The sequence below is a fragment of the Meriones unguiculatus genome, chromosome 18 (assembly GCF_030254825.1).
Source record: "Meriones unguiculatus strain TT.TT164.6M chromosome 18, Bangor_MerUng_6.1, whole genome shotgun sequence".
In the NCBI taxonomy this organism is placed as follows: Eukaryota; Metazoa; Chordata; class Mammalia; order Rodentia; family Muridae; genus Meriones; species Meriones unguiculatus.
The window spans coordinates 36,542,660-36,556,298 of record NC_083365.1 but is presented as its reverse complement, the minus strand read 5'-3'; the positions used below and the strand labels follow the sequence as shown (position 1 = coordinate 36,556,298).

The following is a 13,639-nucleotide window of genomic DNA, read 5'->3' as shown; positions in this document are numbered from 1 at the left end:
CACGTACTAGGAAAGCAGTCCAATGCTGAGCTATATTCCCAGCCCTTGTAAATTTATTTAAAATTGATGATGATGATGATGATACAGGGTTTTCCTATGTAGCGTAGGCTGGCCTTTCACTTACAATCCTTCTGCCTCCCTTTCCTGAATGCTAGGATTACAGGTGTGTGCCACCATGCCTAGCAGTTCACAGTGTCTAAAGATTTTTCTGTGGATATTTTTTGATCTAGGGATATTGGTGTGACTCTTTGGAATCATGTTGTTCAATCTCCACATTTTTGAGAATCTTCTAATTACATTTGGTTGTGGTAAGATGATATTTTATGTAAGACTTTTCATCCCTTTACGTATATCAAGACCGGTTTTGTGATGAAGCATATTTTCTCCCTTGGTGAATATTTCATGTACCCCTAAAAAATAAATACATTCTGCCGCTGCTTTGGTGAGTGGTGGATAAGTGTCCACCAACGTGAGGCAGGCTGCCAGTGCTTCTCAAGCCTCTACTCCCGAGTTGTTTGTGTTCTTGTCCCACCTCGTCCCACTGTGAACTTCCTTATCTTCCAGCTCTGTTAGGTATTGCCTCATGTGTTTTGAACCCAGTAGGCATTTGATTTACGCTTCTATGACACATTTACAATTGCTACAGGTTCCTGATTAATTTTCCTTTCCATCATTATAAAGTGTTCATCTTTATTCTGGCAATACTTGTCCTGGGTCTAGTCTGTTTGATGATGAATACAGTGACTCCATTTTTTATTATTAATGTTTTAAACTTTTTTATTTAAAGTGCTTTATATATTTTGATCACACTTTCCTTCCTGCTCTTCACCATCTCCCTGTCTATCTAACTTCATGTTCTTTCTCTATCTCAAAAAAGGAAAAACAATAACAAAAGATAATCAAAACAAACTAAAAAAAAAAGACAAAAATACCAAAACAAAATGATTAGTATTTACATTATTATTTTAATGGAAATACTATTTTCTGTCTTTCTTTCTTCCTTTTTTGTGTCGTTGTTGTTGCTGTTATTTTTTAGACAGGGTTTTATGTAGCCCAAGCTGCCTTGAACTCATCGTGTAGCCAAGGATGAATTTGAACTTAGGGTTTTCCAGCCTCTGTCTCCCTGGGTATTGGCATTCCCAGCATGCACCTCCATGTCAGGTTCTCTGTTTCCTTTTGTTATGATAAGTAATAGTAGGAGGAATACCTTTTGCTTATTTATTCTGAGAAGACTATTACTTATATTTTATTATTATGTTATATATGTATATATAGCATAAAGTTTGCTATTTTAACATTTTATACATACAGCTTAATAGTGTTAAATACATTTACAATGAATATTGTTCTGTACCAATAAAATTATATGTACAAGAACAGGCATTGGCCTGGATTTGGCCCTCATGACATGGCTTGGTGACCTCCATGCTCTGGAGTTTGTCATAATATATTTTCAAATATCACATTAGAGTTTTTGGTGGGAATAAGCCTCTACAGCCATGTTGTCGATTTTCTCCTTCCTGCTCTTTGTGTTATTGTTATTATACACTTCGCTTTTATGTAATTTATGAACCTTACTATATAATTTTTGTCATTTTGCATTAAAAATTATTTTAAGTAATTACCTAACAAATACATAGCAATTAGATAAAGTGTCTTTCATACACTCCTGTGCTGACTGCTCCTGTCATTCTTCATTCCCACAGGAATAGCTTGGATAACTGTAGAAAATTTTCCTCCTCTAAAAGAACCGTTTTCACTGCAGTCCTTTGTCTGAGTGATTTTATCTCACATATTTAATATCTTGTCTAATAATTTAGCCTGAAAAGGCAAGTTCAGGACTTTAGAGTGACTAGAAATTGCAGTAAATTTTCTAGAACTGTGTATTATGTGAAAGCACTTTGTGGTTAGTTCTGCCCAGATGAGACTTCTTGTTTAAGCTGGTGTAACGGACACACCTGCTTGTTCACATCCCTTCTTTCTTTTGTCTGTGACTTACTTGGTGAACACTACTTGCTCGAGTCTGTGTGCTATACACTGTGGGAGATGATGACAACGTGGTGAGAGAGATGCCGTATGGCAGGAGAAACGGACGCAGAAGTGTAACTCACTGAGAACAGCACCGGGCAAGCACATAAGAAGGAGGGTTGAACAGCTCTAGAAGGGGCTGCTCAGCGCAGATCTCACACCTCAGGAAAGTTTTGTGAGCCACCAACAATAAGAACAAAGCCAATACATCAAGTAGGTGGAGCAGAATAGTCAGAAATCAGAAGTATAAACTGTTTTGTTTTTTTTTTTTTCATGTGGACCTAGGAGCTTAGTATGGTTGGCAGAAGGTTCTAGCTATAGTCAGTGACAGGAGAGCTTGAGAAGGTAGGCAGCCAGCACAGTGACAAGAGCAGGACAGCCCTTTTATAGACATGCAGGGATGGTTCAACATGTATAAATCCATAAATGTAATCCACCATGTAGACTAAAGGACAGAAACCACATGATCATCTCATCAAATGGAGAAAGGCCTTTGACAAAGTCTAATGTCTATTCATAATAAAAATTCTAAACTTTTCTTTCTGTGTTGAGCCAAGTTTGCTAAAAGAACAGGGTTTTTCTTCTTTACTCCTGTTCTTCAGCATGAGGTATTCTGGTTTTGTCATCCCAGTGCAGTCAGTCATCAGCACATCAGTGATACCACTCCAAGCAAACACTGTATCCAACATGGACTTTTCAGTCTCCTTTAAGGGCTTGATTTTTGTCCCCTTTAATTACCCACCTCTTTTTTTTCTCTCTCTACTCTATTTCACTGCTTTGCTCTTTCCCTTTTACCTCTAAGGCTGCTCCTTCAACTGTTAAAAATAGCTCTTCCTACCAGTAACCGAGGACAGTGTAATGTAAAGGTTTTCTGTGTATGATTTAATTTTTACAGCATTTTCGTGCCATAGGTGAGAAAGCAAGCACACTCGAGTGTGAGCTGGGTTCAACTGGCTTAGAATGCAAAGTGAAGGATGTCTCTTCAGACTGTAAAGTCTGCATCCATGTCCCTCCCAAGCCCCTCTACCTCTTCCTGCTCCCCTCAGGCTTCTCTGGGACTCCTCATACTTAAGCAGGGCCAAGGGGATTCTGCATGGGTTTATAGTGCTATACAGTCCCTGCATCTTGTTAAAGGTGTCTTACTTCTTTTCTAATATGTATACCAAACTAAGATTTTTGAGGGAAGGTACTGTTTTTTGTTCATGATTGCATCCCAAAGCCTAGTGCTGTGCATCATGGCTCATGTGATCAATATTTTGTGTGAGAAAAGGGAACTTTTTTTGAGGCAAGGTCCACCCTGTACCCTAAGCTGCCCTGGAGTCCAGGTGGGCTCCAAGCTTCCAATGATTCTCTGGCTTCAGTCTCCTGAGTGCTGGAAGTGTAGGTATGTAGTGCTCCTGGTTGGTTTGCGCTCTTAGAGGTGTATAAAATGCCATTTAAACAATTTGCCTCGGCTAAGCAAATCCCACCCCCAAACCTGTCTGCCTGTGTGGTATAAAAATGTGATCAACATGAGTGAAAGCATATAGAGCTCTCCAGTTTGTGTAAATATGACGGTGTATGCAGGGTACTCATTTGACTTTCAAACAGAAATTGTTGAATAGTTGAACAAAAATCCACTTTTATAGACAAATTTTGCTCAAATGTTTAACATATTTTTTTAATTTTATACCAGACTCTTCCAGAACTAGATGATAAAAATAGTGATGAACTATCCAGTAAAAAATCAGAAGATACCATCACACAAAAGTACAATTCTGGTCAGGAAGTATGGGGGGAAAATACAAAGAATTTGTGTTTGGATAATGAATACAAAGAAAAGGAAGAAAAGAAAGACCGACCTGTAGAAAAAACGGCAGAAGGTAAAAACTTCATTGATAAAGTACATGGTGGACTTTCTCTGGCATTTAGGGGACTGACAGTTATGGCTTTGCTTTAAGGACCTTTTAGTATTGTTGGGAAACACCTGTTCATCTGTATGTAAACAAGCATTCTGCAAGTGAGTCTTTAAAAGTGTCTTTGCAGAGAGTCTCTTGGTCACCAGCACACTTCTGCTGACCAGGCCACAGCATTTCTCTAGGTGAAGATCCCACAGTAGGCACTGAGGTTATTTCCCAATTCCTCCACTATGAAGAGTTGCTTAAAGCAGCACTGACTGAGGTGGTCAGCTGAGGTTGAATAGCCGCTTGGTGGAAATGTTGGAGAAAGAATGATTGAACCAATTTAAGCTCTTCAAGACCTGAAAATTACGTTCTAGTTATTTTAACTATACTTATGATTTGATGTCTATAGTTAAAGCAATGATTAATAAAATTGTCTTGAGTAGATATTCTATGAATTGGTCCAAATATTTTTCAGAATTTTAAAATACCTACAGGGTAATAAACAAACAAACAGCAACAACAACAAAAAGATGATTATCAAACAAGAACAAGCTATCAAATTCTGAATGTTAAGCCTGAGTTGTAATAGAGATTAGGATATACATTAATTTTTATTGGTTACGTGTTCATATGGGTTTGTATTATGTGCCCCCAAGCAAACAACTATAGGAAAAGTAAAGACTATTGTATAAATACCTCATGATGCTTGCCCCCTTAAGACAAAGTAATTTAGCTGTTGTGAAATAAAAATGTTTTGGGGTAGAGCCAAGAATTTAGCATCCAAACGTATACTTGCTATAGTATAGGAACCCAATATTTGAATAAAATTGATGTCCTGTTTGAATGATTAGTATCCGGTAGACTATTTAAGGCTAAATATGTTTTCACAAAACATAGATGACATATGTTTAAACAGGCTTTACTGAGATTATAACATTTTATTTTGTCCTCTTCAATGACAGATTTATGGCCTTTTGAAATAAGTGCCAAAAGTGAAATTAAGACTGTTGTATCTCAGGATGGAAACCAAAGTGAAATGTCCCCAGGCAAAGCCCTTTGCCTAAATAAAGATTTAACTGATCAAGAACAAACCTCAAATGTTACTGAAAGTAGAAAATCAATCACTGTAGAAGTAAAAGACAAGGTGTGCTTGGAAAAAGGCAGTAGATACCCAGAATTTAAATCGCTGAGCAATTTCTTTTTAGTGATGGACGAATCACTAGAAACAGAAAAGATACGCCAAGAAGGAACAGAAGAATTAGGGTGTTTCCACAGTGATGTAGGTTTTCCTCTGGACACTCAAAGTAACAAAGCATCCCTTAGTGGCACTTGCAATAGGATGGCCCACAAAAGAAACTATAACACAGATGTTTCTGAAAGCAAGGCATTCCAACAGCAATCCACATTGCTTCCAGAGCTGGAAAATGCTACAGAGAAGGAAATCACACATCATGACCAAACCAAAGCAGGTTTTGATTCATTTCTAGATATAAAACTAAATCTTGATCAGTGTAAGAAACATGGCTTAAAGGCGTCAAGTAATGTTATGTTAGACATTACATACCAAAAAACAAAACAAAAGTTAAGTGAAGAGAACGAGTGCAGCATAGTACCCTTTCCATGTGGTCAGCAAGCCAGGAAGGCTCCCCAGAAGCCTGAAGCAATGGCTGCCTGTGCTGGGGCGATCAGTCCACCTGGTCCATCTGCTGTCTCTGCCGATAATTTGACAGTACTTAAGAACTCAGAAAACAGCATCAGTACTATGCTGACATTGGTGAAACCCGCCTCAAGCCCTGCAGAGAGAACTACAAGGAAAAATATAAATGACATACAAAACATTCCCCTTAAGAACCATTTAGGAGCTTCAGAGAACAGTGTGACTGTCTCAAACTTTCAGGTAAACCAAGGGGACAGTCATGCTTCACAAGCCAAAGATTTTAAAACTGCAGTTCCCATGACAACTTCCACAGAAAAACAGCTTTCCAGTGAGAATCAGATAACCCCAAAAAGTAGTCTCGTTTCCTTGGTGGATGTTAAGGAGAGACAGTGCATGTTGCTAAATCATAGAGAGAAAGCAGAGGCATTAAATGACACCCTGCCAGAAGGAACAGGTCTGTGTTCCAGTGAAGGCCAGTTGGAAGACTCATATTTGTCTCATGTAACACCATCTGTGGACTCAGTAAACACAAATGCAAGGTCGGCCTTTGATCTTCCCACTCCAGATAAACCTGAGAAATCTCCAGGATACATGAAGTTTGTAGCCCCTAGTCCTTGGTCAAAAATAAATCAAAACAAAACACTGGGCACTATAACTTCCAGCATTCCTTTATTGCTGAAGGAGAGACCAGTAGGCCTGCCAGAAAACAAGGAGATTATGCCAATGACTTTTTGTAAAAATCTTTGTTTGGATGATACTAGAAAAAATATTGAGCCAGGTAAGAAAACAAGGTAATAATTTCAAATGGCACTTTTTTCTAGTACTTAGCTATTCTTGACAAAGAGTTCCCATATTTGTTTAAAGTGAAAAAGAATGTATGTGTGTGTGACCAGCACTTCATACTTTGTAGGTTCTTCTTTTTTCCACTCTACTCCTTTTCTTCTTCTCTTTCAAACCCCTAACACTAGATAAGAGAGAAAAAAGGATAAGAAAGGGAAGAGATCCTTAAATAAAGTCACAGATTGAAAAGGGGACATTGTTATCATTAGACTACTTCCTGCTGATTAAGAGCATCAAGTTCCTTCAGGTTTGATCTTCCCGGCAGGATGTCTAATTTCTTCTTGTTTCTTTGTCCACAACTAGTTAACAAACCACAATCAGCAGCAACCAACAACCAGCAATCCACCACACCTCTAGGGGCCCGAGCATTTATTTACCCTCTGAAGAGTCCTCAGAATCCCAAGTCACCCACTGCTGAAACTATTTGCAGCTTGCAAAAATCATGCCTCTGATGGCCCATTAAGCAAATCAAGGTCATGTGCTGTGAAGCAGCCCTACTTCCCCACACCTGAGATTAAAATAAAAACATATTCTTATAACATTTGTGTGTTTAAAGAAAGCAGAAATCCAAAATTCTCACTACATGTCTTTGTGTGCATATACTCTTCTAAGCATAATAGAGTGGCTTTATTCACACGGCATTTATTTATTTATTTGTTGGATTTTCTGAGGCAGGGTTTCTCTGTAGAGCCCTGGCTATTTCCTGGAACTCACTCTATAGACTACATGTCTTTGTGTGTTCTAAGCACAATAGAGTGGCTTTATTGATATGGCCTTTTATTTATTTATTTGTTTGTTTATTGATTTGTTGGATTTTCTGAGGCAGGGTTTCTCTGTAGAGCCCTGGCTCTCCTGGAACTCTGTAGACCAGGCTGGCCTCAGAGCTCGCCTCCCTCTGCCTCCCTGAGTACTAGGATTAAAGGCCTATTCCACCAGGTTTAGGTGAATTGTTTTTAAGCTGACCTTGAGTAGTAGTATGAGTGTGTCACTAATTACGTTAGGAAGTGTTTTTCCTTGTTAAAATGTGGCACCAACACAGCTCTAGCTTATAGAGTTTAAATTAGAAATAAATCTCGATATCTCTCTCTGGTCTTTGCTCTTTTCTCATTTTTCCTTTTGTGCACATCCCTTTACCAGCACCATAAATTCAACCTGTTCATTTTATTAGCAAAAAATGGAACAGAGGAATTTATTTCATATCATTGGGTTTTACTATTATTATTGCTTGAAGCATTTTAATCCTTTGATAATTATGTACCTATTTTAATTCACATTACTTTAGAGCTTAAAGGGTCCACTTTCTTTTTGAAGTAACACATAAATGATAATTTAAAAAATAGCTCCAGTAAACAAAATGTAGTTGACTTGATGAAATACAAGATTTGGTAGAGAGATGTGCATGTTGGGTGTCAATACATTGAGGCACATATTCCCTGCTTTTAAACGTTTACTACAGAGATTAAAAAATGTACTACATATTGGGCTGTGAAGGCAGCTGGTAAAAGCACCCGTTATGTTAAAGGAAGGACCAGTATTTGGTCTTCGTCACCCAAACAAATGCTGATGGGTATGGCAGCCCACTTGAATCACAGTAGTGGGAAGCAGAGTCAGGGATTCTTGGAGGGAGCTGGCTAGTCAGATTAGTTGAATAAGCCAGCTTGGGGTTCAAGAGAGTGAATGAGGAAGACATCTTGACATCAGCCTGACATGTGCACCTACATACACACAATCATGCTTATACATGCACATACCATACATGCAAAAACAAAAACAAAAACACCAAAAAAAAAAAAAAAAAACCACACCCAAACAATACGAAACACCTCGGGATGAATAGGTACTATACCACTGAAAGTTAAATATATCAAAACAATAGTTTGAGATGAAAATGAAAAAAATGCTTACTCTGCTAATAATAATCTCATAGTCAAAGTTGTTGAGGGCAAAGGTAGTCTGAAGATTTCTTGGACAGTCTTACTGGTATTGAACTGATCACCTTCTAGCGTTAGCCTCTCTAGCACTGGGGTCAGAGTGCTCAGCTCACAGACAGGTGCCACCATGTCTTGCTAACTAAATTGTAAGGGAACTTTGTGGATTTAGACACACTGAAGAAATGCAGGTTAGTAGGAAGGCTTTGTGGGGTCCACAGACTCAGTGGGCTTCTTTCAAAAAGGAAATTAAGAACTTAAAGATTATTAGGAACTTAAAGATAAATATACCTTGGTTACTAGCACCACTGATGTAAAGAAAACACCACCACCAAAATACTATATAACCTCATTTTCCAAACTGCAATTTTAATGCTGAGCATTGCTTTAGGGGCTGATGTAACATTCACCATTTTTTCAGTGGCTTAAGAGATGTCTAAAATTCTAAAACCGAATATATTCTTACTAAGCCTGGCTTTTAACATTTATCAGCTGTGTTTAAGTAATTTTTGTTATTAAGTCCAACAACCTCTTCTGTGGCAATTTTCTTAAATAGTTTTAAAATTCTGGTGTTTATTTTGTTCAGTCTTCCTCACTAATTTGAATTTGTAAAATGGTCATTATTATATAAACACTTATGTGTGGGTAATGTGTGGTAACCAGAAAATAAGAACATTTTGTATGTGTGTGTGTTTAAGAAGGTATTTATACCATTTACCCCTTTTAATGATTTAGGAAATGCCAACAATACAATCTTGTTTTCTGAACTGAAATACCTAAGAGGAAAGACTAGGGAACGTTAATATTCAAACAAATAGAAACTGACTTTTAAACACACACACAAAAAGATTAGAAAGTTCAGCCATTAAGATGAGTATCTAGAGAACACAGTTCAGTTGTTGTCATTTCCTGTTTGTCAATCAGATTCTGCCAGCATTAGCAGAGTTGCTGACACTGTGAGTAACTGGAGTATCCATCCAGATCCCAAGGGACAGCCCAGTGAAGAGAGGAATGCAACTGCAAAGTCGTTTTATGATTCTTTTCCCAGTGAACATGTAAGTCAATTAAAAATATTGCTGAGCAGACCTCAGTGAGCTAATTCTCCAGATATGTGTAGCACTGTGTGCATCTGGATACTATAAGCCCTAACTGATCACCAGAATAATATCAAGAGGGCAACACGGCACCATTTTTCACAATTAAGGCTGATAGAAAACAGCAGGAAAAAGTCACAGTGTATAAATCAAGTAGATACAAACCAGCCTGTTTGGGGGACAAAGGCATCATCTTATGTATTTCTATCACCTCAACTTAGAAATAGTGGACTTGAACATCCAAATTTTTTTTATTAATAAGTTCTCAAGCTGATTAATTTAATTTGTATTATCTTTGGAAAAGGTATGAAAGGATAGAATCCCTGTAATACAATGATAAGACATATGCATTAAACAGAGTATTTGTAGCGAGCACAGGGCTTTTAGGAGCCCATTCATCATAAGAGGAGCAACCAACCATAGCTGACAAGTTATTTGGTTAAATTTCTGAGTTTTATATCTTAGTGTATAGAACTTTAACCAACAAGTCTGTATTGTTTAAAGTCTTAACAAAACAAATCCAGACCAGTGCTGCTATAACTGATAAAAGGTTAAGCAATGGCCCCTCATGAGACTACCATAGTGACACATTCTGCAGATCTTTGAGCCATTTAGAGGCATCAAACAATTCTTTCACACTACACAGCTCCATACTAACATCCCTAACAGTTTTCAGCCATGTGCCTCATTTCCCTTTTTAAGTGGGAGAAATCTCAAATAAAACAATGCAACTCTTCTCACAGTAGTGAACCTGGCACAAGGAAGCCTGACTTCTCAACTGTGTAAGTTATCATCAAAGCAGAAAGCAAGCTTCTGTCAGAGCTGGTCACTATGTCGCTGAGGACATCTCTTAACAAGGTTTCCCTATCCCAACTAACCTCCAGCATTTGAAAGGTCTAATGGAAATTTCCTATTTCCCTTGAAAACCCACTCTTGTAGTCAATCTGTAAGTTGTGTCTGATAAGTAACGTTCTCCAGGCAGCTCGTGTTTGTAAGATTCTGCAACATTTTCATAGAAACATGTTTACCCAACAATTTTTAAAGAAAATTTAACAGATGAGTAAATAATACAAATGTGAAATATTTTTCTAAGATCATTTAGATCTAATTATCTATGGTGGTCCTGTATTACATATCCTAGCTCTGTCCAATGCTGTTTTCTCAACTTTTCGTAATAGAAAAAAAAGCTCAGGACTTTCCGGAGCATGTAATTATTTCCTAAGTAGTACATAAGCATCATTATGTTTCCACACTTTAATACCAGTTATCACATAACGTAGAAAGATCCTCTAAGAGAAAACCACAGCTTTTTAAAGAGCACACCTCTTTAAAGGGAGCAAGGCTATGCTCACACTTTTAGGGAGCCTGTGGATTGCAACAGAACTAAGCGGCAGCCTGGTCTGCAGTCAGACCTGGTGCTTTACAGAAAGTTCGCCAACCTGTTACACACGAAGGGTGATGTTATAAAGACCACCAGCCAGAAAAGTATTTTCATTTCTCACCATATTTTGTTTTCCACATTAGTTCTGTTAATGTATCAATCCACTTTCTCTACAGCTTTAGAGATTATTTTTTGTTCTTGTTCTGGAGTTAGGTAGAGTCTGCTGTAATCTTAACTGTATACTGAAGTGAAGTTGGAGAGGGCCCAGAATAAATAAAGCTATTAATTTTACAAATCTGATCCATGGAAGGTCTTGTGCCAAGCTAGGGAAGCGTGCAGTGGAAAGAGGAAATGAATTCTAAAAAAGGAATGAGCAACACTGTACTGACATCTGGAGCAGCTGGAACTGTAGTCACTGCAATGGGCTGCACAGACCATGTCGGTCAAACAGGCCAAGTTTACTAAGTCAGGCTTGACCTGATCTGCCTCCACGTCACTTCACTATGTTGAGTCTCTGGTCCCACCCCTCCCACCATGTGGGAAGAACCCCAAGCAGGGTCAGTGCTCTGCCTTTTTCTCCTCAAGATAAAAAGTAAAAGCAGGATTTTGTTAAATTGCTAATTTGTGCTTGGACGCCAAGTGGGCCAGGTATTTTGGCACCTTTAATCCCAGTCAGTACTCAGGAGGCAAGGCGGAGGCAGGCAGATCTACAGAGCTCCAGGACAGCCGGGCTACACAGAGAAACCCTGTCTGGAAAAAAGAACAACACTGTATCGTAACTTCAGAGCTAGAGCCGGAGTTCTGCTTCCCCTACTTTTGCACATGTGTGTATGGGTTTGTCTGTGTTTACTGCTGCGGGGGGAGGTGCCAAATTCCAACAAAGCAGACATCAGATACACACATTTAATGTACATTTTAATTTTGTTATATTTCTAACTTTACAGTAATAGTGCCTAAAAATCTTGTATATAGGAAAACCAAGGTCTAGAAAAGCTGACTAGGACTTGCTCAGATCCTTGATCCTGAACTCAGAGGGGCTAGGAGATAACTACAGAATTTTAGGCAATATAGCAATTCTCAGGGGAACTTTGGCTAGATCCTAAACACCCAAGCTCATTTAAAAATTCATTACTTTCCATTAGAATGAAAACGACAATGCTACACACATGCCACACTTACCAAGACTTCAATCAACAAGACAATAGAGCCTGCTTTTGTGACAAGTGATTGTTTCCTTAAAAGTGGCTTACTCTATTCTAAATTATAGGGCATGGATATGATGGTGCTGTCCTCTGATTTCTAAGGCTAGAAGGCAGTAATTGTTTCCACTATAAACTGCTATGATCTAACTCTTAAAAAGGACTAAACTTAGATTTATATGAAAATGCTTACTATTAGGTTGGAATCTTAGGATTTTAATGTAAATTATTTTGTATTTACAAAATATAAATGAAAAACCGTCATACCAAAAACAAAGTAACCATTATCCCAAAACTATCTACTTTTCTTTGAGAGAAAAAAATAGATTTATTTGGAAATCTTATCTGAAGATAAATTTTTTCCACAAAATCACTTCAAATTTACTTGATAGGGATAAATTGGAAACAATGTTAGTATTTAATTCATGAGTTACATCACATACATAAAAGGTAGTTTTTGAAGCTCCTTTGCACAACTGCTTATGAAAGTGCTCACAGGAAAAGGCAAGATAGAAGATTCTATAGAATAATCAAGAACACCTAGAAAAGGAAGACTAACAGCCAATAACACATTCTGGGTAATGGAATAATAATGTTATTTAGTTTCTTTATGTCTCTATTTTCTAGTATTCTATCAAAAAAAATATTCCCTTAAAACAAGTTATTTTTTTGAATACAATGTTCAAATTTAGTGTAGTGTGTTGGAAATGCCTCTTTTGACTGCTCGGTGCTCCTTCCCACTCTTCACAATGGTGTTGGGAGCCTGATAGAAAAGGCTGCTTTAGAGTTTATGTTTGAATTTCTAATCTCCCACTTCACAAAAGTTACCAGACGCTTTTGGGAAAGATGGGTGTGAAAGACAAACTGACAGTTATCTGCATATTAAACTTACTTTATAATAAGCGCATGAGCTTTCAGAAAACATTTTTGGTAGCCCTGGGCACACAAGTGTTTCAGGAACTATTACATAAGCCTGAGAGTCACACCAGGGACCGTAGCTGCCAGATTGCCACAGTAATTCTAAATCAACCATGAGATAGCTTTAGTCTATGCTAATTGCAGGGGTTCTGGATTTTCCTTACTGTCATCTGTATAGTAGTTTTGGTAGTAAAATAAACATGATCTTTCCCTAGGTGAAAGCAGAGCCTTTGATTTCAACTGTGCAACAAAGCCATTCACAGACAATCAAGGTCACAGACACTCCTGATCCACTTGTCTTTTCTCCTGGTGACAATGACTGGCAGAACCTTATGATAAACCGACTAACCGAAATTGAGAAGTTACTAAGCTTAGAAAGTGACAGCCAGCCCAAAAAAAGAAAAGTAGAAGAGACGATGGAAAAAGTAATTGATTAAATGTTGATAAATGCTTTCATTAGTGAAACTGATGTATTGGGGTGAAGGGTGCTCATCTGAGCACTATAGCCGTCTACACTTCGCCCGCTTTTTTCTACTATGGTGAAGATTGCCATCTTTATTTATAGAGCTTGCTGTCAGCACCCCAGGCCCCTTTCACTTTGTCTTCCCTTTGTATTTTTCCTTCAAAGCACTGTTTGTTTCTTTCTTTACAGAACTCAGATACTATACTTACTTGAGTAAGACAAAGTGGCTCTTTGGAACATTACTTTAT

The 13,639-nt window shown here is 38.0% G+C and overlaps 1 protein-coding gene across 1 annotated transcript in view; it reads left to right on the top strand.

Moving 5' to 3' along the window:
- The window catches only part of Ccdc73 (coiled-coil domain containing 73), a 76,977-nt gene extending 63,341 nt beyond the window's left edge, over positions 1-13,636 (top strand). Inside the window, exons 14-17 of the mRNA XM_021646363.2 lie at positions 3,704-3,890; positions 4,874-6,346; positions 9,261-9,391; positions 13,144-13,636. Coding sequence (XP_021502038.1) covers positions 3,704-3,890; positions 4,874-6,346; positions 9,261-9,391; positions 13,144-13,365 — 2,013 coding nt within the window. The 3' untranslated portion in view covers positions 13,366-13,636. The remainder of the gene's footprint in view (positions 1-3,703; positions 3,891-4,873; positions 6,347-9,260; positions 9,392-13,143) is intronic.
- Positions 13,637-13,639: the final 3 nt, after the last annotated feature.